The sequence below is a fragment of the Lissotriton helveticus genome, chromosome 2_2 (genome assembly GCF_964261635.1).
Source record: "Lissotriton helveticus chromosome 2_2, aLisHel1.1, whole genome shotgun sequence".
Classification (NCBI taxonomy): Eukaryota; Metazoa; Chordata; class Amphibia; order Caudata; family Salamandridae; genus Lissotriton; species Lissotriton helveticus.
The window spans coordinates 321,431,745-321,457,240 of record NC_136060.1 but is presented as its reverse complement, the minus strand read 5'-3'; the positions used below and the strand labels follow the sequence as shown (position 1 = coordinate 321,457,240).

At 48.2% G+C, this 25,496-nt stretch overlaps 1 protein-coding gene across 1 annotated transcript in view; it reads right to left on the bottom strand.

Annotated features, from left to right (window-relative positions):
• Positions 1-25,496, bottom strand: part of WDR1 (WD repeat domain 1) — a 347,127-nt gene that overhangs the window by 37,607 nt on the left and 284,024 nt on the right. The window contains exon 13 of the mRNA XM_078678473.1: positions 3,757-3,930. Coding sequence (XP_078534599.1) covers positions 3,757-3,930 — 174 coding nt within the window. The remainder of the gene's footprint in view (positions 1-3,756; positions 3,931-25,496) is intronic.

The following is a 25,496-nucleotide window of genomic DNA, read 5'->3' as shown; positions in this document are numbered from 1 at the left end:
AGCTTCCCCCTCGTGTACCCTGCCCATCCTGGTGGAGGAGGCTTGGCACCTCATCCCAGGATGTGCATTTTTTCAGGTCCTAGAGAGCAGCAGGAGCTCGACCTAGGGGTCCAGAAACATGTCTGGTGGTGGCAGCTGAAAGCAGCCACTCAGACTTGACACTAGTGGTGGGTTCGTTTTCAGAGGGCATCTCTAAGAAACCCTCTGAGCATTTTATTAAATCCCACACTGGCATCAGTGTGGGTGTAATGTGCTAAAACGTTTGATACCACACTTCTCAGTTTTCAGTGTAGCTATTATGGTACTGTGGAGTTCATAATGAAACTCCCAGCACCGTATACTCTTAATGGCAGCTAATCAAGAGATTACATGAGGGCAATTACGCCAAAATTAGATGGGGGAGTCAGGGAGAGCTGACAGAGGGTTCCTGTGAATAGAGGGGTCCGCCAGGGCTGTGTGATGGCGCAGACTCTGTTCTCTCTCTTTGTGAATGGGGTGGTGGACCATTTGAGGGAGGACCCTGCCGACGCCCCAGTCCTGGCGGGGGAGAAAACACCAACCCTCCTCTTCGCAGATGATACCCTCCTGATGTCTAAAACACCTCTGGGTCTCCAGGAACTCCTGGACAGGTTTAGCTTGTTTTGTGTGGATTAACTATCAACACCTCCAAAACAAACCTGATAGCATTGTCTTCATCTAAAAAATTAAAAAGGCTTAATATTTCCCTCAATGGGTCTCCCTTAGAGGTGGTTGAGGCATTCAATTACCTGGGAATAAGAGTTAACAACAAAATGAATTGGAATTCCCATGTTGTGAAAATGCTTTTAAACCACAAGAGAGTTTCGGGAGCCATTCGAAAAGACCAACGAGGCTCCATCAGTAGACCCATAGCCCCGGCCCTCGCAGTATATGAAGGGAAGGCACTGGCCTCAGCAGTCTATGGTTCGGAACTGTGGGGGTTCGAGAACATCACAGACCTGGTCAGAGCAGAGAATAAGTTCATGAGAGATCTAGTCTCCCTTCCAGTCTCAACCCCTTTAAAGCCCCTTCTTTTTGACATGGGTAGACGCTCAATCAAGGACATAGTTCGCCTTCGTCCATTACTGTTCTGGGTGCGCCTAAGGTGGTCACCAGAACTGGCTAACTATGCAGCGGTGCTTGACGAACTTATCAACTTGAACAGCTGCAACAAGATCTGGTGGCTGAGCAAGTTGAGGCAGTTGGTCATACATATGGGGCTGGGTGAGTCTTGGCTGTCCCAATTCCCCCCACCCAAACAGAATGTCAAGACAATGTACTGGGATTGGATGCAGAAGGAGGAATTACAGGGGCCAAAGTGGGGGTCTCCAACTGACCAATTTCTGGATCACAAGTCTGTTAGAAAGCTTGAACCGTTCTTGGACTTTATCCAATCCCCCAGAGATAGAGCTCTTTTTTTAAAGTTTAGGCACGGAACATTACCAATAAACTCTACTGAGAATTGGAAAACTTCACAGCACCATCAGGCTACCTGCCCATGCTGTCCATGCCCTAAAGAGTCTCTATCCCACTTTTTGTTTGCTTGTAAAGCTTATAAGGGGGCCAGAAGTAGATGGCTGAAGCCGATATGAAGAGATCTGGGCTTTAGACAACATAGTAAGGCCCTGTGCATCCTCACAACAGATGTATTATCTTTGACCATTGTATGTGGGATTGCAAAATTTCTGGGAAAAGCCTGGCAGATCTGCACAAAGCTGATAAAGAACAATCTGTGTGAGACAAATAAAACTTAATCCTGATTAATTGTACCTAATTCTATTGCCATAGTATTTTAGTCCCTCCGGGTTTTTAATTGCATATAAGTCTTTTTATTGTATTTATGATCTGTATTCTTGTTTCATGAATTTTATGGGTTGTTTGTACTTGGGAAATGCTTCTACTTTTATGATAAATTTTTATAGAAGAAAGTACTACAACAACTTAATGGCAGCACTGCACTTATAATGGCTCATGCACCTGTACCCTCACCACTGGTATAGTGTACCCAGCTAGAGGGGTGACTGACGTATGCCAGGGCAGTGGGTTGTAGGCATCGCACACACAGATGTGTGCCATGTCGACTCTTCACTTTGTTCTGCACCAAAACACGCAGCCTGCAAAGGCAGTGTGTGAGTGTGAAGGTACAGGACCTCTAAGGGTGGCACAATCAGTCCTGCAGCCCTTAGAAGCCTTCTCTGGTCACAGTGCCCTAGGTACCATTTACCAGGGGCTGACCTGTGGCCAGAGATGCCGATTCGGTTTAGGCTTCAATGCAGTTTTAGGAAAGAACATAGGCCCTGGGTGCCCGAATAGCAGGAGCCCAGGGCACACTCAGTCAAAGCACATCAGCAGTTCAGCAAAAAGTGAGGGCAACAATGCAGAAAGAGGGCACTTTCTGAAACGGATACATAAGATGTGTGGGCTGATAGAACATAGTACTAATTTTTATATTGTAAAATACCATCACCAGTGTCTGTCCTCCCCCCACCCCCCAAGCCCCTTCAGATAATAGTTTTTCTGGCAGGGTCTTATGTCTCATAACACCTCAGGAGTGTGGGAGACATCGGTCTGTTCTCCTTTTCTATGAAGGGGGTGCTGCACCCATTATCCCTTTGGGGCTGAAGGGATCTTAACGGGTGTACTCCTGCGCATAAACTAGGAGATTCATCTCCATGTATAGATCAAGCAGAAAGTAGACTATTTTCTCTTTAGTAGGTTCCTATACTCGAAAGCCTCCATTATTCTACTTTGAGCAGGACACGCATCCAGAAGTATATTAATTACAATAAAAAAGCATTCATCTACATTAAGTGTTCTGTAACTAAAAGGGCATTTCTAAGCTGCACAGATGAAACAATGCTTGATAAAATGAGTAGACATGATGTTCTTTGACTTAATAGTGACAGAGGAGACTATAAATATCAAATGCATTTATGAATGCATCTAAGGAGCAGCACGAGAGCACCAACATGATTATTTAAACAGCAGCCATATAATTCAAAACATTTTATCTAGCCCCTGGATATCAAGCATGCTCGATTTGGAGCACAGCCATACATTCTCATTCAGATTGAGTATGTAAATGTATTTCATATTGATATCCTTATAATCTGCATAATATCTGGCCATTCTGGACCAGCATTTGAGACCACTGCTGCAATTGAATTTCCCTTTCACATCTGAGAGATGACCTTATTTGTCCCACAAAGCAGCATCCTGTTGTGAGTGTTACTAGGCCATGGTCAGGTCAAAGCAGATAAGGCCCTACAGAGGGCCAGGTTCAGTTATTTCTACTGTTTTATACATCTCTCCCATCCCAAAATCTGGGTGACCGCACATATAGAAAACTGTATGCCAGTTATTAGTTGTGTTAAAGAGTGCAAATCACACAATAGTATCTACAGTTTCCTAACTGGCATCCCCATCCAGAGTTAGTCCTGAAACAAAGCATAATGACTATGCTGCCCTGTTTTTCTGGTTCACATTCTGAATAGAATTCTCGGTTATATGCAGGTTAACGCTTCCATTTATCAACTGCTCTTCACAGGTGTAAATAGGAGTGGAGGTGTTTGGGGAGGGAGGACTCTTGGGAGACGGGGGAGAGAAAACTGGGTCATATGTAAATGGCCCCAAAGTCCTCAACAATCACTTTCAGCACCTATATCATTCAGATGTTAACTGAAAATGTTTAGGGAGTCATGCCTCCATACTTGCATATAAAAATAAGTTAAATCTTACCCCATATCCGTCAGCCACAGCGAAAACTGTAATAGCCTTGTTTGCATCAGAAACAGCAAGGTAGGCACCATTAGGAGAGTAAGAAAGGTTGGTAACTGGTCCTTTAGCTTCTAAGGTCTTCCCATCATCTTTTAATGAATTTCCGTGTATAGAGAACAGGTGTACCTTGTTATCCTAAGAGTTAAAATTGGTGCAATTAATATAATGTTTACAAATAACAAAGTTTTCAAATCTAATGAAATATTTAGTAATGATAGGGGAACAGAAAGGCTGTTAAATATCTACATGCATGAAAATGCGGATAACTAACATGAGGATGATATAGTTACCAAAAGCAAATCTGAAGAAATAGTTTTCTGTCATTGTAGAAATACAGTAGTAGGCGATGGAAAGGCGAGTTCATGATTTTGTTGTGCGCTTAGACTGTAAACAAAGTGCCTAGATTGCACTTAAACAAGGTAAGCTAGCAAGTTCAGCTCACCACCATTGGTAGCAATAATTTAAAAGAGTGATGAAGAAAAACAGCCAATGTATTCAAAAGATATTAAGCAACCGAAACAGGATTAATACGCTCAGACTCGAACCAAGATGCATGAAGAAAAACCTAGAAATCTGCGCAAATGGAAGGACAAGAAAAAAATGACAAGTGTACCATTATAGCGTTCCATGCAGAATTGGTATTCTTTCGACTGGACCTACTTTCTCTCAATTTCACAGCCGGGTAATCTTGATGTATGGAAAGCACATGCTGGAGGTAAGGGTAGCACAGGGCACCCATAAGGGACACCCATAAGGGACGCCCATAAGGGACGCCCATTGTCCCTGCTGATACTTTCCCTTTGCATATAGATGCTTGAAGATATAGTGGTATTCCCTGAGGTTGCCGGGGAACACAAGAAGATTTCACTGTACGCAGAAGATGTCCTACTCTACTCCTACTCTACTCTTTCTAAGCCCATGCGGTCTCTGTCCGCAATTTTATCTGTCTTTTGGAACTTTGAAGGATACTCCAGTTATAAAATAAAGTGAAACAAGTCTATTTTATAAGAAACGGGAGACTGGACAGATGTCAGGACAGTGCCACATGGTCTTACTGTGACAAGAGTGAGTTTCAGATATCTGGCCATCGAGATCACACCACACCAATCTGATGTATTGGAAAAAAATATGGGGGCAGGAGGGGGTGAGTCCTCGGAGCATTTCAATAAGATGTTAAACGTTGAGGGAAGATTTTGCTATCACTACTGGGGAGGGTGGCTGTAGGAGGCTGGCTTAGTATATGGTGCAAACATATGAAGCACCCTGCGCTAATCCAGACAACCGCTATGGTGATGTTAGTGATCTCAGACAAACATAGAAAGCTCTCTAAGTGGTAGCTGTGGAGAGCAGCCTTCAGTACAGGAGCATAAAGAAGCTCGTTTTACCAGCGCTAATCATGCAGTGTAAGTAAAAAAAAAAAGAAACAGTGTAGGTATAAAGATTCTTATCATAAACACTCCCTAACACATTGCAATATCTCCTACCCTGAGATACAATCACATTACACACAATACTTCAATAGTAGAATACGTAAGTAGCACAAATACAGTCTTCTCCAGGAGGAGACCAAACCATATACTAATACGGTGGAATGCGAACCGTGACCAGAGTCGAGACTGGACCCTGAAGACTTAAAATAGCTTGGGACCTAAGGAACCACCCAAGATAAGTACCCAAGAACCCTACAGAGGCCATTAGCAGAGTGGACCACATGCTCAATACAAGTCAAAGGGGAAGTTGTGGTTGCAGTTTTCAAGAAGGACCCTTCACAGAGAACCCTGAAGAAACCCCGTGGAATATGGAAGGTTGGAGAGTCACCCCACCTGTTGATAACCTAGGATCCAGAAAACCTACACCAGGGAAGCTAGGTGCATAGGTGCAATGTGACGTCGGAAAAAGGCGTAGACCACAATGGAGTACTTCAGGGAAGATGCCGCTGGCGAAGAAGGTGTAAGAGTCCTGTGGAATCTAAGGGTGGATTCTTGAAGAGGTGTACCTACAACCAGAGGCGACAGAGTCCTTTGCCACTCGGGAGTGACCAGGAGGCACGGAAGACCAATGATCACCGGTGAACGAAACTGCAGGAGAGTTGATGGTGACCTTGTCACTGCAGCTGTGAGGACTTGGCAATGATGTGGATGACCAGGAGTCGTCCAAGAGCTGTCCAACGTCGGAAGGCGAAAGCCAGGGAGTGTGTGTTTACGGCAGAAGCACCAACAAACCTTGACAGCAGCAACAGATGAGGAAAATGAAGAAGGTGCAGTGTCGGGAACAGCAAGGTCCTAGCGACTAACCAAGCACATGAGTCAGAGCAGGCCCTGAGAAAGCACGGGAGCCCACTCGAACCAAAGATGACCCACAAGAGGACCCACAAGCCGAAAGCACAGGAGTCGCAGGAGGACCTTGAACTGTTCACCAATGATGCAGGACCACGGTGCAGAGGATGTGGTGAGGAAGAAGATCTTGATAGCAGGAGATGCTGGAGGGTGGAGCTTCTTGGATCCCGAAGATCTCTGGAGCAGAGTCAACAAGCCTTGTCAACGGCAAGTCGACGCGGTGCACAGGGGCACAGCTCCAGCAGTTCAGACGAGGGATGCGGACTTCAACCTTGCTGAGAAGACAGTGCCGGGAAAGACACACAATTGATGGACGGACTGCAGAACAAATCAAAACATTCACCCCCAGTCAAGAGATCTGGGCTAAATCCATCATTCTTTTGCTCACCATGCCACCCCAGTTCAGACGTGGCCATATGCAAATCAGTCTTGACCCTGTTCCTCATGGGAAGAGTCCAGCCTGAACTGCCAAGCCAGGCCCTCCCTCAATCGGAAACAAGCATCCTTGGACCGGTTTCGGGGTTTCACCCCTCTTCAGCCAGGATAGCTTGATTCCAGTAGCACACTGAGCCCAGGACCCACGTCTGGGCATACTTGGTGCACTTAGGGCGAGAAAGCAAAAGACACACAATTGATGGACGGAATGCAGAACGAATCAAAACATTCACCCCCAGTCAAGAGATCTGGGTTAAATCCATCATTCTTTTGCTCTCCATGCCACCCCAGTTTAAACCTGGCCATATGCAAATCAGTCTTGACCCTGTGCCTCATGGGAACAGTCCAGCCTGAACTGCCAAGCCAAAAAGCCCGAAACCGGTCCTAGGATGCTTGTCTCCAGTCCAGGGCTGGGTCCAAACTGGAAAGGCATGGTGAGCAGAATCACGATGGATTTAGGCCGAGATCTCTGTACTTGGTGAATGTATGACATTGTTCTGCATTCTGTCCATCAATTGTTCTTTTCACATTTGTCACCCCGAGTGGGACGGGTAAGCTCAGACGTGAGTCCTGTGCTCTCCATGCCACTGGAGTCAAGCTATCCTGGCTGATGAGGGCTGAAAGCCCGAAACCGGTCCTAGGATGCTTGTCTCCAGTCCAGGGAGGATCTGGCCTGGCAGTTCGGGCAGGAGTGGTCCCATTGGGCGCAAGGTCAAGACTGATTTGCATATGGCTGGGTCCAAACTGGAATGGCGAGCAAAAAAACGATGGATTTAGGCCCAGATCTCTGTACTGGGGTGAATGTATGACATTGTTATGCATTCTGTCTATCAATTGTTCTTTTTGTAAAAGACAGTGCTGGCCTCGAGGATTTGCAGAACCACCCACTGTGTTGCTGAGCCTTACGGAGTCTGTAGGACGTCAGAAGTAGCAGACACATCAGCTTAGTTGCGGTGCCTGCAGATGCAGGGGCGTGACTCCTTCCCTCCAAGGGAGATTCCTTCGGGTGTCTTTGAAGCCCACAGGCCTGGAGAAGAAACTGGTTGGAGCACAGGCACAGACGATACAGAAGACTGGCAGGACGACGAGACCAGGAGTCTTCCAGTTGCAGTCTTGGTTCCCAGAGCGAAGTCCAACATGCCCAGACGGTTTAAAAATGAAGTGGTTTCTGATCTGAATCTTGTCCCGCGACGAATTTGAAGAGCCACCCACAGGCAAGCCCTTAAGTACCCTAGGGAAAGGGTTGGGACGATTCAGGGGTCCCTCCCAGAGGAGGGGTTGGACAGAGGGGAGGATACTTCCGTGTCCTTTGTCCAGTTTCACGCCAAAGCAGGAGCCAATGGCCAACTGGAGTAAGCAAGCACAGCACCAAATGTGCCCTTCAAAGTAGTCTGGTGGTGCTGGCAAGCGTCCCCACCACAGTCCAATTTACTAAGTCCTGTCTGGAAGGTTTTCACACCTCCCTGCGACAGGAAACTTATTGTTCCACTTTCCCTTGCTTGAGCATGGCTCAGCAGCAGGAGGGCAGAATTGTGTAGGCGGTCGGCAGCCGCACTAGCTTGCCGTTAGACCCTGAGAGGCAGGTACCGGGAATAGAGGAGGGCTTCCTAGAGGAGCCCCCCAGTACATGGGATCCTCATCCAACACATCCATCCAGCAGTATGCTTGCTAATTATTGTGGGGGTTCACCTCAAACAAAGACCCAACTGCAAGTCCGGACAGGTCTACATAGAACCACTATCCTATCTTCAGTATCTGTATGGAAACCATTTAGAAGAGAATTGACGGGCCGACCAAGGCCATTGGGGCAGACAATCATATAAAGTTCTACAGCTCAGGCATGCCCGGGGGGCAGGGAGAGGGAGGACTGGACAGACTTACCCCATCGCAACCACTGGAAGGTAGGGTATTAAAGGCAGAGTTTATGAGTTAAGCCATTTCTTTTACAACTCAAACTTTCTTTAACAATAGGCCTGGCAACTTACTAAATTTCAGGGGAGCATGGGAAGTGGATTTGGGTCAATTAAAAGACACAGATTGGGAGGCAGCACTGACACACCCACAGGAAGTAGTGATTAAAGCTCAGCTGAGATTAAACCAATGTAAAGTACTCCACAGGTTGTACTAGAATAGCTTTAATAGGAGTAAACTGTACAAAATGGAAAGAGAGGACATTTTCATTCTATATGGGAATGCCCCCCCCTCCTCCCGATCTGAATATACTGGTTCATAATAACAGCTGAATTTTATTTATTAACAGTCTTAGAGATCACTGTGTCGAGTAGCCCTCATGTCATGCTCTTATGGATCCCATGTGATATTGCTCTTAATAAAATACAACAGCTGTTCTGAATTCTGGGTTTTGCATTGGTAAAAAGAGGCACAGCAAGAATGGGAGCAATTCAGTTAACTGCACACAATCAAGCAAATGTGGTTAGCTGGAATGATGACGTCCATGGAAGCGGAAAGGGCAGTCTCTGAGGGGGGAGAAGGTGATAAGATCACTAAGGTATGAAAGGGGCGGGTGGACTGGAGGGAGGGGGGATGGAGAATATATAACGGTTTGGAATGGGAGTACTGGTTATCTCAATGGAACAGACCCTTGGGATATCTGGTACTCCACGACGCCGGCATAAAGGGAACCGCCCTCGACTGTCTCTGCTACTTCCTCGCCTGCAGAACCCAAAGGATCAGACTCCCGCCTTTCCTCTCCAAACCCACAGAGATCAACTGCGAGTACCCCAAGAATCATCGCTCAGTCCCACGCTCTTAAACATCTACATTGCCCCCCTCGCTGCCATCTTGAGACAGCATGGACTCAGCTTGGTATCCTACGGTGACGACACCCAGCTCATCCTCTCCCTCACAAAGGACCCCCAAACCACCAGCCTCCGCTTCCAGGAAGGAATGAATTAAAGACGTTGCAGCTTGGATGAGCAGCAGCTGTCTGGAGCTCAACTCAGAGGACACAGAAGTCCTCGTCCTTGCACCCACCCCCTCAGCTTGGGGCAACGCCTGGTGCCCCACCGCCCTCGGCAACCACCCCCCACGGACCACACCCGGAACCTCAGCATCATAGTCGACTCCTACCTCACTATGACCCGCCAGATTAACGCCGTCGCCTCCAGCTGATTCAACACCCTCTGCATCCTCCTCAAGATCCTGAAGTGGATTCCACCCCCCCCCCCACCACCACCGAAGCCAGAAAGACTGTCACCCACGCTCTCATAACAAGCAGACCGGACTACGGAAATGCCCTCTACACTGGAATCAACAAATCCCTGCTATGCAAACTCCAGACCATCCAGAACACTGCGGCCAGACTCGTCCTTGGCATCCAACGACATGAGCACATCACCTAACACCTGCGAGACCTCCACTGGCTCTCCGTAGAGAAGAGGAACCTTCAAGCTACTCACCCACGCCTACAAATCCCTCCACAACACCAGATCCAAATACCTCAACGAAAGAGTCTCCTTCCACGTGCCCAAAAGAAACCTCTGCTTCGCCGACCTCGCCCTAGCAGAACCCCAGCGCATCCGCAGAACCAGAGCGGCTGGAAGAACCTTCTACTACATCGCAGCCAAGGCCTGGAACGAGCTCCCGTCAACATCAGATGCTCCCCTACTCTGCACACCTTCAGGAAAAGCCTAAAGACCTTGCTTTTCGGTTGACTCGGAGCTGCACCCCCCACGCCTTGAGACCCTCACAGGTGAGTAGCGCGCTTTAAACACCCTTATTGATTGACCCTTTATTACAGAAACGGGGTGGGGCCATATGAACTCCCACAAAAATGAACAGCAGTGACTATATCAAATTTCTTCACTGTTGAAAGTGTGAGATGGATTCATGCAATCAATTAAAAACAAGGTTTTTTTTACTTTCCCTGGAAGCATCTGTTTGTGGCATGTAGTGCTGTAGTTTCACATGCTCCGACTACTCCTGCTATCTAGTGTTGGGTTCGGATTTGTGCAAGTTGGTTTTCTTCAAAGAAGTCTTTTGAGTCACAAAGACCGGGTGACTCCTCTATGTAATATTGCGCATGGGCATCAACTCCTTTGTTAGATTGTTTATCCACAGGCAGTTGAGAAAGGAGTGTAAAGAATGTGGAAGTACAGTGATGTCTATGCTAAATGTAAGTGTATTAACATATGTATGTAATCCAACTACAAAGGCCACAGGTGTCCAGGGAGGGCACATGGGAATCTACAGCACTACATGCCACAGATGCTTACAGGGCAAGTAACAATCTGATGGCATGTGTGGCTGTAGATACATTGGTCTGCTTAGACTGTAAAGCAGTCCCTCCTAAGAGACGGTGGTTAGCCTGTGGTAGTTGCAGTAGCTTGAAAAAGGGCACGAAGTACTGCCTGACCTACATTCGCTTGCAGGCACGCTAAATCATTCACACAGTAGTGTTTGGTAAATGTGTGTGAGGTAGACTATGCAGCTGCTTAACAAATGTTAGCTATGGGAATATTTGTTAGAAAAGCCATTGCGGCTCTCTTTTTACGAAGTGGAATGTGCTCTGGGATTAACAGGTGAAGGTCTTTTGGCTTTAATGTAGCAAGTTTGAATACATTAGACTATCCATCTGGCGATGCCCAATTTGGATATTGGGTTGCCTTCATGAGATGGAGAAAAGGCTACAAAGAGTTGCTTTGTTTTCCTCAAGAGTGCTCTTTTTACATCTAGGGTATGAAGAGCTCTTTCGGCAACACAATTAGGGTGAGGGGGAAAAAACTGGGAGCTCAATGGATTGATTGAGCTGAAACTGAGACTGCATTAGGTAGGAATTTAGGACTGGTATGAAGAAACAGCTTGACTCGAATTTAGAAGAATGGTTCTTCTAAAGTTAAAGCCTGGAGCTCCTTAACGGCAACTAAGAATGCCACTTTACATGAAGGACCCTGAAGGGGCCCGAGTGAAGAGGTTCAAAGGGAGACCTATGATTCTGATGAGAACAATGTTAAGGTTCCAAGAGGGTGCTGGGGGAACTCTAGGAGAAATTACCCGTAAGACCTTCCATGAACGCTTTAATGAGAGATGCCGTCTATTTCGGAGATAAGCAGCCATCACAGGAAGGTGTAGCCTAATTGAAGAGTAGGGTAAACTAGCCTTTGACAAATTAAGTAGGTACAAGATAATGCATTGTTGCTTTGATAGGATCAATTTGTTTGAGTTGGCAGTAGCAAACAAAACGTTTCCATTTTGCAGCACCGCATGCTCTAGTTGTGGGCCTGTGTGCTTCCTTGAGAGTGTTCATGCATTCTTATGGTATATTAAGATGGACAACTACAACATCAGGAGCCAAACTGCTAAATGGAGAGTTTTGGGGTCTGTGTGCCCGATTTGTCCTTTATTCTGAGTGAGAAGGCCGGGTCTGTTGTGGAGTTTCTCATGTACAACTGCTGAGAGATCTAGTAGGGCTGTCAACCAAAGCTGATGTGCCAAAGTGAGAGCTACAACGATCATGGTGAAAGAAGTTTGCCTGAGTTCCAAACCAAAATAAGGAATGAGAGGGAAAGGTGCAAAATCATAGGCACATATCCCTGGCCAACTCCTCCATAGTGAGTTACCCTTGGATAGTGGGTGTGGGTACCTGGAGACTACGTTTGGGCATTTTGTGTTTTCTGCTAGGGCAAAAAATTCAATTTGTGAATACGCTCACTTTTGAAAGTAGGGAAGGAGGACTTGTGAATGGCGCTCCCCCTTGAGGGTCTGTTGCTGCAACCTGCTGAACAGGTTTGCAAAATCGTTATCCGCCCCTGTGGTGTGTTGTTGAATAGGCCAGTTCCATGTGGTCCGAGACAGGTGTGACAGTTGAGAAGACCATGTCCCACCCTGTTTTTTTTTTTGTCAAAGATATGTTTATTAATTTTTGTAAACAACTCATGGCACAATCCGCCCATGTTCCCACGCAGGGGCGACCTGGTCATAGGAATGCGGTCAAACGAGCAAGAAGGAACCCCAAGCACTAGGTTCACGTACCCTGGTCCCAATGTACAAGTCTATTTACAGGTTACAGTTTCGAAGAAATACGGGTACTCCCTTAAGCCATTCTTAGCATGAATGTCAGTAGCAGTGCAATTGGTTCCAACGTCCCTGAGGACGAGCTTGTGCTCAGATGGGTCCATCAGTGGGCAAAGTCCATTGCTCGTAAGGGAATAATGATCGCCCCCTGGGGCTCAAAAAGAGAAAGATAGGTGAGAAAAACCATTGGTAGCAACCATGAGGCAAACAATGAAACAGAACTCCCCCCCCCCCATCAAGTACCCCTCCCTCCCCCCTCCCCCCTGGTGGTGGCGTTGGTCCAAAAATGATGTCGCAAGAATAGGTGTACTTAGAGTTGAAACAGATGTAAAGCCCGTACTGTGGGCGGGCAGACCGCTGAGGGTAATCCGCGAGACAGGAAGGTGACTAATGGGCCCCACCGGAATTCAAAGTTCTTGAAATCCTCTAAAGATGTCGGACATGCGCTCCATACTGAGAAGCCTCCAGAGACGGGAGTGCCACAAGGACATCGCCGGTGCCTCTCTCTTCTTCCACGCAGCTGCGATCGTAATTTTAGCCACCCCTATACAGAGCCACATGATCCTCTTGTCCGCCCTGGTTTGGTGCTCCAGCATAGGGTCTCGGACACCCGACAGAGTCTCAGCCATGGAGGTCGGTATAGGGTACCCCAGTAAGTCCTTCATTTGTGCTAGAATTTCTTCTCAGAAGGGTTTAATAGAGGGACAGTCCCACCAAATATGTTGAAAGTCTCCCAGGAGACCACACCCCCGCCAGCACCTATCTGATGTTCCCGGTCAGATTCGAGCAAGTTTAGATGGGTAGAGATACCAATCCATCATTGTCTTTAAGTGCGCTTCCCTTAAATCTGCAGATGGATTAAATTTGAAAATATCTGACCATATACGAGTCCACTCCTAGTCGGTAATGTCCTGTTGGGTCATGCCCTCCCACATTGTCATGTATCGCGGTCGAGGGGGATGGTGATGTGGATAGCAGGAGTTTATATAGAAAGGAAATGGCCCCTTTCATACTTGAGGATTTGACTAGGAAGGATTCAAACTTGGTGAGGGATCGAGTCGCCCCGTTGCGCACCTGAGGACCAAGCGCCCAGTGTATCATCTGAGTATGGTGGAACGGTTCAGAGTCTTCTATCCCATAATCTCTCTTGCAATTGTCAAATGTGAGGGGTTCGTAATTGTGGAACAGGTGAGTCAAGGCCAAACAACCTCCCTCCCTCCAGGTGTCAAATGGTCCTTCTTGGAGTGCAGGGGGGAAAGCCAAGTTGAAGTGGATAGGGGTAAAGGGCGAGGGAAAGGAAGACCAGCCATCTAGAGTCGCCACAGAGTCCCAGACTTTCAAAGTGGTGCGTGTAGGGGTGCTAATGTAGGTGTTCTTGGGCCTATCGTGTTTTGGACGCCAGATGAGGTCCCAGATCGTCCTTCCCGCCACGCTACGGTCCATATGGAGCCAGTGTTTCTCGGATTCTTTTTGCGACCATTCAACAAGTATTCTAAGTTAGGCTGCTTTGTAGTAAAGTTGCATGTCCGGAAGGCCAGTTCCACCCTCCCTTTGGGGACGTCGGAGCATGTGGAAAGAGAAACGCGCGCGCCCTCCCTGCCAAATAAAGCTTAGGATCATTGCCTTCACCCTTCTGAAGAATTCTTGGTCCATCTCTATAGGGAGAGACTGGAATAAGTACAGCAATTTGGGGAGGAGGGTCATCTTTACAGCATGAATGTGCCCCAACCAAGAGAGGAAAAGCAGCTTCCACCTCGTGAGCGCCGCTTGGATGAGAGTCAGAATAGGAGGGAAGTTGGCCTCGTACAGTTTCTCCACTCTTGGTGTAAGCTGCACTCCCAAGTACTGAAGCGAGGAGGATGCCCATGCTAGGGGTGACAGTGTCTTAAGGTGACTGGTCTCTGCCGGGAAGAGAGTAAGATTGAGTATGTAGGATTTAGTCAGGTTGACTTTGAAGCCAGCCACCCTTTCGAAGCGGCCCAGTTCTATCTGTAGGTGCGGGAGAGACATTCCTGGATTGGAGAGGGACAAGAGGACGTCATCTGCGAAGAGTGATATTTTATGGGACTCGCCTGTAAATGGAAGGCCCTCAATTCCTGGGTTTTCCCTGATGGCGATAGCTAAAGGTTCTATACGAAGGGCAAACAGTAAGGGGGATAAAGGGCACCCTTGTCTAGTGCCGCGGGAATGATAGAAGGGAGCAGACTGGGCGCCATTAACCGAGACCCTAGATCTCGGGAGCTTATAATTGGCTTGAAGCATTTGTATAAATTTGGGGGAGAAGCCAAACACATTAAGCGTAGCTAAAAGAAACTTCCAATCAACACAATCGAAAGCTTTCTCCGCATCGAGTCCGACCAGGATAGCAGGGATCTGAAATTTGGTAGCCTTCCCAATTAGGTGAATGATACGCCGGGTGTTGTCGTGCGTTTGGCGTCCCGCAATAAAGCCTGATTGGTCAGGGTGGATAATGAGCGGCATCAAGCCGTTGAGCAGTTTAGCTAGGATCGAGGAATAGAGCTTGGCGTCGATGTTTAAAAGGGCGATAGGCCTGTAGGAGGCGCAAAGCGTGGAGTCTTTCCCCGCTTTAGGGATCACCAATATCACCGCTTCAGCCATAGAGCTCGCCGTGTCGCCTTCGGAGGCCATCTAGTTATACAGCCAGACTAAGTGGTGACTGAGGTCGGCTGCAAAGGTTTTATAAAAAAGCGCAGTGTATCCATCTGTGCCCGGTGCTTTGTGGGGTTTTAAGGCTTTGATAGCGGAGATCACCTCCTCCAGTGTGATCGGGGCCGTCAGTTCATCATTCCAGGCCGGGGAGACCTGTGAGATAGGCAAGCGTTGGAGAAAATCTTGCTGAGCGCCGGAATCCAAAGCGTCTGCAGAATACAACGCTTTGTAAAAGTCCCGAACAGATTCGCCTTGTCCTCATCTCTGTGGCAAAGCACTCCCGAAGGGTCTTGAATACCGCCTATGTATTCTCGCTCCCGTTTGTCTCGCAATTGCCTTGCAAGGTGTTTTCCTATTTTATTGCCCTGAGTGTAAGAGGTTGCGCAGCTTAAGGAGAGTAAATTCAGCTCGGTTATTATAAATGGCCCGTAGCTTGCCTCTGATGGCTGTGAGATGGCGGAGTGTTTGTCTGGTGGGTGCAAGTCTGTGGGAACTTTCGACTGCTGCCAATTCCTCCTCCAAAGCTTCCCTATCTTTTGCTCTTCGCGTATTGAGGGCGGAGTTAAGTGCTATGCATTTACCCCGAAGCACAGCCTTAAGGGCGTCCCAGGTATTATATTCAGAGGTGTCCTCCGGTTTATTATGCTCACAGAAATCCTTGATAGTCTCCCGTAGGAGAATGCACGATTCCTTATCCCGAGTCAGGGCTGCTGGGAAATACCACCGGGCCGGTGAAGGGGCGTTGCCAAGCCAGGACATGCAAATTGAGTACAAGCCGTGGTCTGATACAGAGATGGGGAAGATCTTAGCCTCCCTAAGGCTGCCCTGTAGAGACTGGCTGGCGAATATATAATCCAATCTAGAGTAGGAATGATGTACGTGGGAGAAAAAGGAGTAGTCTTTGGTGTGTGGGTAGAGGGCGCGCCAGGTGTCCAGCAGACCCATATCTTGGATAAGCCCCTGAGTGTCTGAATGGAAAGAGCCCAGGCCAGAGCGGTTAGTGTGTGTGCTATCAAGCGAGGGGTGCCAAACCAGATTGTAGTCACCTAGGAGAAGTAAGGGGCCCTCAGCAAAGTCCGTCACCTTACCCAGGAGTGTGTGTAGGAAGTCCTTCTGCCCGCTGTTGGGGGGCGTAAAGCGTCACAAAGGTGCACAGTTTCCCTTTCAGTCGTCCCTTGACCATCAGCCAGCGGCCATCCTTGTCAGTTAGTATACCCAGGGTTTGAAAGTGAGTGGAAGAACGGAATAGGAGTGCCACCCCCCTGTGCTTGGAAGGAGCGGAGGACTTATAGATAAGCGGGTACAGCTTATGTTTCAGGCGAAAGTCCTCCGTTTTCATGAGATGGGTTTCCTGTAGTGCGATAATGTCTATGTGGTGGTCTAGGATGTACTTCCACACTTTCTGCCTCTTCTGGGGAGAATTGAGCCCTTTAACGTTCCAGGTGCCTATTGTTATCGGCATTGCAAATTGGAACCTAGGGTGCCTATACGGAAGAGGGTATCCAGGTCCCCAGTCAGACACCACGCGATGTGTCTCTCCCTATCATTGCTCGGGGGCCGATCTGACACCGACCCCGAAGCTGTGTCTGTTCCCCCCTTCATGTTGCAGTGAAAGTTACTGTTACATCTCATCCAGTCTGTCTTCCCTTACCACACCGCCCATATGAATCAACCAGCAAAAGTAAGAATGGACCGCCACCACCAGTTGCCCCCCCCCATCCCTCCCCAGAACTGTTAACAGAATAAACAACCATAACAAAAAATGTGAGAACTTAAGTAGTTGCTGCGCGGGGTAAACAACCCCACGCATAAACCAGTGGGGACTACGGGTCCTGGGATCCGGACCGCGCAACACTTCAGCAGTAGTAATATAAAGTCATTGGAACTAAAAAGTCACTTACAGTTCGTCTCTGACCACCCAGCGTTAGTCAACCGTCTGAGTGGGGTGGATCTCAGCAGTTGAAGCAGGGTAGATCTGCCCCCCCAGCCAGGGGGAGTCAGCCCTTATCTCCGCGGCGTCTCCCCATGGTAGAAAATGAAGTTCTTGCTCGCCGGGCAGTTCCATCAGCTGTTTTTCTTGTTCGTGTTCTGCGACCAAGGCGAGGTGGAAGCCGTTCCACCCGGTGAGGTCTCCGATGCACCCGGTGCTGGGTCTCCCTCCTCCGCCGGCAAACCCAGTAGGCGTAGACCTTCTCCCAGGGTAGTGAGGTGGTGTCGTTTGTTGTGCATTTCGAAGCTGAGCCCAAAGGAATGGGTCCACCTAGATTTGATTCTGTCGTCTTGGAGCTTAGATGTGACAGGGCGCAGAGTTTGTCTTATCGCCAGGGTCGATGGTGCAATGTCCTGGAAGACGGAGCAAGTAAAGTTCTGGAAGGAGACAGATTCCTTGGCCCTTTGCTGCTTGCAAGACCTTTTCTTCCACTTTAAACAAGTGGAATTTCGCCAGGACATCCCGGGGCCGCCGCCGATCGCCTTTCGGGGGAGGGCCCACTCTGTGCACCCTGTCCAGCTTTATTTTGAGCACCGTGGGGTGTAGGATTTCCGCGAAGAGGCCCTCCACGAAGGCCTCCAGGTCAGGCCCCTCCGCGCCCTCCTCCAGGTCTTTGATGCGGACATTTTCCCGCCTCGCGCGGTTCTCCAAGTCCTCGGTCTTCAGTTGAGTTTGCAGGAGCTGGTCTTTCAGAGACCGGATGTCGTCTTGGCATTCCCCCATCACTTGCTTATGCGTTTGATGATTGGCCTCCAAGTCAAGCACTCGTGTACCCACTGAGTCCACATCACGTTGAAGTGTGGCCATGCGCTCCGTGATGTCTGAACGCAGCTGGTCAATGGATGATTTCATGTCCTGACCCAGTTCCTTCATCAATTCTGACTTGAAATCTTTAAACAGACTGGAGGTCCGCCTTGGAGACGGCCATGTTTGCCTTTTCTGTAGAGCCCCGAAGAGCTGGTCTGGCGTCCGTAGAGATGAAAAAATCTGAGACCCTGCCAGATCCTTTGTTGGTGCCCTTATTCGGAGGCATAGGGGGTAGGGTCGCTCTCCTCGTGGCTCCCACGTGTGCCAGAGTAGATTCTCGTGCTCTGCAGCTTGCGCAGTGAGAGAGGGCGGCAGCCGACAGCTCTTTTATAGCTATATAGCTCTCCCTAGTAGGCCCAGCGCTCACTGTCTAGAGGATGCCTCCCTGTTTAGCAAGCAGTCAGGCGGTGTGGTTCGTAGCTGCCATTGTTTCCCGGCACGGGCCCTGTTGGTGTCGCTCCCCCCTCTGGTCCCGCCGTCAAGCAGGGTTGGGGCCGCTAGATGACTTCAGCGCTGCCCATTCGCGCTCACCACAGTCATTAGAGTGAGGCTAGAAAGTGCAGGGGCGCCTGCAGAGCCCCACGAGGCTGTTGCTCGGTCAGGACGTCCCAACGGCCGCCATCTTGGAGTCAGGCAACCGGGGTGCCGTCTCCGTGCACCCGACAGTCAGATAGCCGGCACTCGGACCTCAGAGGGGGCCCATGGCTCCAGGCCGTCGCTCACCTCCCGACGCTTGTAGCTTGAAGCTGGTGTTCCCGGCGGCCGACCCGATTCACTCGTCAGCCGCCATTTTGCGAGCAGGGTCCGGCGCCGAACAGGAAGAGCGGAGTGCGGAGTCCCGGCGCCTCTACCGTCGCAGGAGAGGCAGATTGAGGCTCCCTAGGCGGTCCGCCCGCAACCACGCTTCAGAGCAGCAAAATTCGTTCCAAGGCGCCTACAGGTAAGCCCACTGAGCGCGGCGCGGTCCGGGAGCCGAAGCAGGTCACGTCTGCTCGGCCATCTTGCCCGGCCACGCCCCCCACCCTGTTTTTTTAGATAATACATGGCTGTAATGTTGTTCGTCTGGACTAGGACAAGTGAGGCGAGGGAGGAAAGCTTTTAGTTCCAGGAAGATTGTCTGAAGCTCTAAGTAGTTGATGCGTAGGGTTTGAGGTCTGGCATCAAACAGACTTATAAGATCCACACATAAGGTGTTGCAGATCGGTACCCCAAACTGTTTCTGTTGTGTTTGTGCAAGGACCATGGTCTATAAAAGGCTGCTCCTTTAAGAGGTTTTTGGTGTTTCAACATTGCAGAGAACGTGGAGTGTGGCGGCCTATCAACATGAGATCTTGGAGACGACCCTGTGATTGAAACCTCCAGCGAGCAAGACATTGCTGTAGGTGATGCATGTGTAATCTCGAGTGGGGGAGCTATGCCATTGCAAGTGGCCATCATTCCTAGCAGACGCATTACAGTCCATAGAGTTTTGTTTGGTTGGAACTGAAAGTTCTGAACTCGCGTAGGATTGGGATAAGCAAATACAAATTACATGTTGAGGATTGCTCTTAAGTAAGGTTGAATTTGGAGAGGTTGAACGTGAGACCTGGTGACATTTATAGTGAGCCATAGTCTGTGAAGTCAATCCACTGTCAGCCGAGTGTACTGTTGGCATTGTAGGTGGGAACTGACTTTGATAAACCAATTGTCCAGGTATGGGAACATGTGAACATTTTGTCTTTGCCAATGTGCAGCGATCACTGCCAAACACTTTGCGAAAACTCAAGATGCCATTGTCACCCCTAATGGAAGAACTTTGACAAGGTAAGGTTTGCCTCCTATGACAAATCCAAGGTATTTGCGGCGAGCAGGGTGTATAGGTATATGAAAATAGGTGTCCTTCAGGTCCAATGTTGCCATAAAGTCGCCCTTTTGGAGAAGTGTCATCATATGGAAATGTTCTGATAGGATGAATTGGTGAGAGCTCAGAGACCCAAGATTGGTCTCTGTGACCGGTCTTTTTTGGGAATGAGAAAGTATAGAGAATACACCCCTAAACCTTGTTCTTGAAGTGGGACAGGTTCTATAGCCCCTTTGAGAAGACGAGCTATGACTTCCTGTTTGAGAAGTGTTAGATGATCCTGTGATTACCTGTGGGTGCAAGATGTGATGTTATGTGGCGTGGTAATGAGATCCAAACAATAGCCATGTTGGATAATGGCTAATACCCATTAGTTTGTGGTGATGGACTTCCTGACTGGGGGGAAAAAAATGGTAGTCTGCCCCCGACAAGGAAAGGGGGAGGGGGGGTGTGTGCGTGCGAGTGTGGGTGCGAGTGCGAGTGTGGGTGCGAGTGTGAGTGTGGGTGCGAGTGTGTGTGGGGGTGCGAGTGTGTGTGGGGGTGCGAGTGTGTGTGGGGGTGCGAGTGTGTGTGGGGGTGCGAGTGTGTGTGGGGGTGCGAGTGTGTGGGGGGGTGCGAGTGTGTGGGGGGGTGCGAGTGTGTGTGACGAGGCAGGGGAGAAAGATTGGGTTATCACTGCTTTGCAGTGGGTGCTGCTCCGCATGTAGACACCCCTGACCTTTCCCTTGTTGTTTCCTCCTCTGAAGGAACCTCTAAAATAGCCCTTACCATATGAAGATTGGCCTTTTTTTTGTTGGGAAGTGGAGGCGTCCGTGATGGTGGATTTATATGTACCCCTGTAGTCCGAGTGATTAAAGAACCCCTAGGAGGAGTGGTTTGTAACTCTCTAATGGTCTTAGCAGTGTCAGTATCCTTTTTAGGTCTCGCCTACGCAGCGCGCATGTGCGGCATAGGAGGAGACCTCTTGATCTAAATTCGCTTTTTGGGCCAAAAACGTGCACGTGTTTCATTGCTTTCAATGGCAACACGTGCACGTTTGGCGATTCCCTTGTGAGAGCAGTCTTTGAAACTATCTGTTTGTAATTAACAGATGTTTTCAAAGCTCGCTCCCACAAGGGAAACAGGCGCATGCCCCCTCCCGTCTCCCCTCCCCCTGCTGCCTCCTCTTCTCCTCGTGAAACTTGTTTTTTCTTTTTACTTCAGCGCGATTCTTTTTTTCCACGTCTTAAAGTTTAGAGCGTTTGAATTCGCCAGACAGGAGATGCGTGTTATTTTAAACCCACTTCTTAATCCCCACCGTCAGCGTTGACACGGCGCTGGGCCCTCCTTGTGGTTCGTGTCAGCCCCAGAGGGGAACTGCTGCCTTAGACACAGAGGGCTGCGACCGGCCAAAGGTGGGAGCAGAAACGCAGGCCTCGAAGCTGCAGCTGACTGGCAGGAGCTGGAAATGCCGGCCTCTGTCTGACTTTGAGAAGCAAGGGAAGGCGCATTGCTGTCGTCTGTGTCTGTTAAAAGTGAGTTATTTTACTGGCTCGTACGTTGATATTTTTCTTGCATTCTCGTTATGCTTTATGATTTCCTCTTCCCCATCTAAATCACAGAATCACATAGCCTGGACGAGTTACCCACACCCTTTTTTTTTTGCAGAGTTTTATATAGCGCGAACTAGACCCGAACCGAATCAGGTATCAGAGCGCTTTACATATTTTCCGTTACTTTCATTTTAGGCACGGGGAGATTAAGTGATTTGCCCAGAATCACAGGAGTGAACTCAAGAAACCCTTGAGTTCGGGGGCTCGTCTTCCCCCAACTCCATTACTGAATGGCTCCACTGTCCCTCCCAAATGGAGGGGCTTCTCCTCTTCTGATCTTCTAGAATGTTACTGTCTTTATGTCTGAGAAGTGCCCGAGTTGTCTTTTCATTTTGGCATTTTCAGTTCGGTTTATCCTATTGTATGTGTAAGAGTACATGTAACACAATGCAAAGTAACGTGGACTATACAATTTACTCCCACAGGCAAACTGATAAACATGGAGACCAAATGACCGAAAGCAATGAATAAAAATAAATCCCTTTTTTATCACTGCTTTCCAGTTTTCGGCTTTTCTTGTCTGCAGTGGAAGTGTTGGAAAAATAATTTCGCCTTTTAATCGCGACGCCCGCCTTGTTGTGACTAGTATCTTCATGGTTTCGAGATCGCAGTCATTTTGGGCCACGTTGGGAGTTGCCTTTTCTGTGCACGTGAGTGCGGTTTAGTTTGCGTGCGGTGTGAGGTACTGGATTTTGTAAATGTAAAGTGTGCTTTCGCTATTCTAAGCAAACAAATGGCACTTGTTTACTATGCTTCACACGTTATGTGCCTGCAGTTTGACATACTCTTTTATTTGCAGTTTATTTCATAAGTGGATGCAATTTGGGCCGGATATAGCCTTACACATTCTGGAAATGAGCTATATTTCAATGCTGTGAGTTAAATTATATGTACATTGAATCAATTGGAAGAAAGTGGTTATAGAAAGGAAGCATGCAATCCATGAGAATGACTTATCAAAATTACAGAAGTGTGGCTGGGAGAGGAAGGTCTGCGTGATCGGCCATTTATTTATACACCCACTTCCTTTGTTTGACACTTTACTTGAAGTTTGAGAGTTCCACTGAATTTAATAGTGGATTCTGCATGCTTCATCTTACCATCAAGTGAAATGGAGGGCTCCGTTAAGGATCATTAATGTTGATTGATAGAAACTACACACTTGTGCATACCAAGCTATCGAGATTGCTTCTAGGCCCAAAAGCCTAAACAGAGTTAATTAAAGGATAGCTAAAGCCTTCAGGGGTTTCATTAAGGTGGCATTTGTTGATACTTAGAGCGGTGCTAGGCACTTTCAAGTCATTGGACCTTCCTGGCTCCTTCATTCCACTCTTGCTCAATAATGTAATCTGGGCTTTCATTACTGAGTAATGTTAGAAGGGTACAGATATGAGGGCTGGAATTAATGAATGTTACAGATTAGCTACTCAGTAAACTCAAAGGTTGCTATTTTGTTGCACAACCTGTTGACAGTGGATGCCTTAATCACCACTGGATATGGGACTGTATGATACGATTCCCCTAGAGCAACAGGACTGACTTTTTTGTTTGGATTGCAATTTTCAGAAAATTGGAAAAGGTCAAAGCAAAGTGTGCTGGTTGCAAGACAAGATGCACCAGCTGTGCACACGCTCTGGCATCTGTCCTCAAGAGAATACATGCCATAATGCTTCAACTTTGATGAAATGGGTGCCAGGATTCCAAATCAACAAGTCAGTTTGGGAAGTAGGACAACCTTTGCATCTACCATAACTCCAGGATACCTGCAAGGGGGCAATGGGGCTTTGGAGTGTAGTGAATGAATAGTTAGGGTTGTCCAACTTAATTGCCCCAGAACACTTTTTGGCGCGTCGAAGTATGTTCCTGGAGCAGTAAATGGAGCTGCTGCTCAGAGGTGTGTTGCTTTGAGCCACAGATCTGCACCATCGTTTTTAACTCCATTCAGTCCAATTAACGCTGGGGCCGTTCAGCTGAAATGATAGGCGCCGAGCTCCTCAGTAGTTTGAGATGTGTATGTTTTGCATACTCGTCTTACCTTGAAATATTTTGCCTACCCAGGAAAATGTGCTGCATAGCTACACTCTTATAAGGTCCAAAAGGCAAGACCTATTGGCTATGCTGATGCTTGTTCATCTTGTCAAGGGTATTCTTTGTCAAAAGGAATATTTAGTACTGCCTGCTAGACCTCTGGTTTGAATTCAGAACACCTAACGCATGCTTGTCATCTAAGAAGCACTCTGGTATTAAAACGCCTAACAGCTGTATCTGCTGCATCTAGTGTGCATCTGATGGAACGGTTAGTAATTGCCTGACCCTCCATGACTATTTGCTGTCTCCTTTTGCAATGTTCTTCCAGGAGGTACTGCAAGAGCTCCTCTATCTCATCCCTATGGGCTCTATTCTAGCGGGCCAAAAAGGCCTGTGAATTGCCAATACACCAAAAATTAGCTGCCTGTGCTGCAACCCTTTTTCCAGTAGCATCTATACCCTTGCTCTCCTTAGGAAGTGGTGTATCCCCAGTAGCTTGGTTGTTAGCAAGAAGTGGTTGCAACTATGGAGTCCAGTGGAACTTGACTCTGATGAAGTGTGTACCCAAAGGAGCCAGCTTATATTCTTTGTCAACCTGTTGGGGGATAACTCGGGCTCGGACTGGCTCTTTAAAATTGTCCTCAGCAGGTCTCATGCCAGGAAGCATAGGCAAATACTAGGTGCACTTGTGTGTAGATGAGTGCCAAATAAATCTTCTTCTAGGGACTCTTTGCAGCTCAACAACATGGAAAGCTGCCTATTAGATTTTTGAATATAGTAGAGCGCAGCAGTTACCCGAGGGCATCAAGGCGCTGTAGTCCAACATCCAGAAAGAGATTCCCTGAGAGAAGGTTATAAAGGGGATGGCTACATGCAAAAAAGCCAAGTCTTGAGGGCCTTTCTAAACAGGGGGGTGCTGGGAGATGGCCTACATGTTTTTTGGAAGGGTATTCCAGAGCTTACAGGCAGCAGTCGCGAATGCTCTGTCGGAGGATGAGCGAAGGGATCTGCCGGGGAGTACCAACTAAACATGGATTTTAGTATTGTTTGGTAGGGGAGGCGGAGAGCCTTATGGACCATACATATCGATTTAAAGCGAATGCGTTTCTTAATTGTAAGCCAGTGTAGGGTTTCCAGACCCTTGGCAGCAGAGTGTCTTTTGGGAATGTCCAGAAGTATTCTCCCAAGGGCATTCTGCACCAGTTGGAGTTCATGCAGCGCATTCTTGTTCGAGTCTAGGTAGAGAGAATTGCAGTTATCCAACCTGGACATTACCAGGGCGAGAGCAAGCTGCTTGCGTGCAGGATAAGAGAAGATTTTCTTCAAAATCCTTAAAGTTCAGGTGCAGGTGGAGACGGTGCAGTTTGTTTGGGCGTTAAAATTAAGGTTCGGGTCCATCAGAACTCCAAGGTTCTTAGCCTCGTTTCCTGGAGTAGGACATGTTCCTAGAGAATCAGGCCAACAGCTGCTATTCCAGCTTGTTTCCCTGGGCCAAAGACCAACACCTCCATCTTATACACATTCAGTTTTAAGGAATTACCAGACATCCATTCTACCATCTTAGTCATACAGCACTGAACGTTCTCAGCCAACGAGCCTGTGTTCTTAGGAATTGAAACAATGATCTGGTCAGCACATGGCACTACCTCCAATCCGCAGGAGTGCATCATGTTCGCTAGGGGTGCCACAAAGATTAAAAAGTGTGGGGCTTAAAGAGGAGCCCTGGGGAACTCCACAAGGCAGGGAGGAGGCTTCAGAGTAAAAGCGCTGGAAATTCAACTTTTGAGATCGTTCTCCTAGGAAAGAGGACAGAAGGACTAAGAGTTGATGTGAGATGCCCAGCCCTTAGAGTCTGTCTAGCAGCAGAGTGGGGGAGATGGCATTGAACACTGCAGCAAAATCCAGGAGTATAAGCAGCAGTCCCTGTCCTTCATTCACTCGGCGTCTACTACTGTCCGTAGCACAGATTA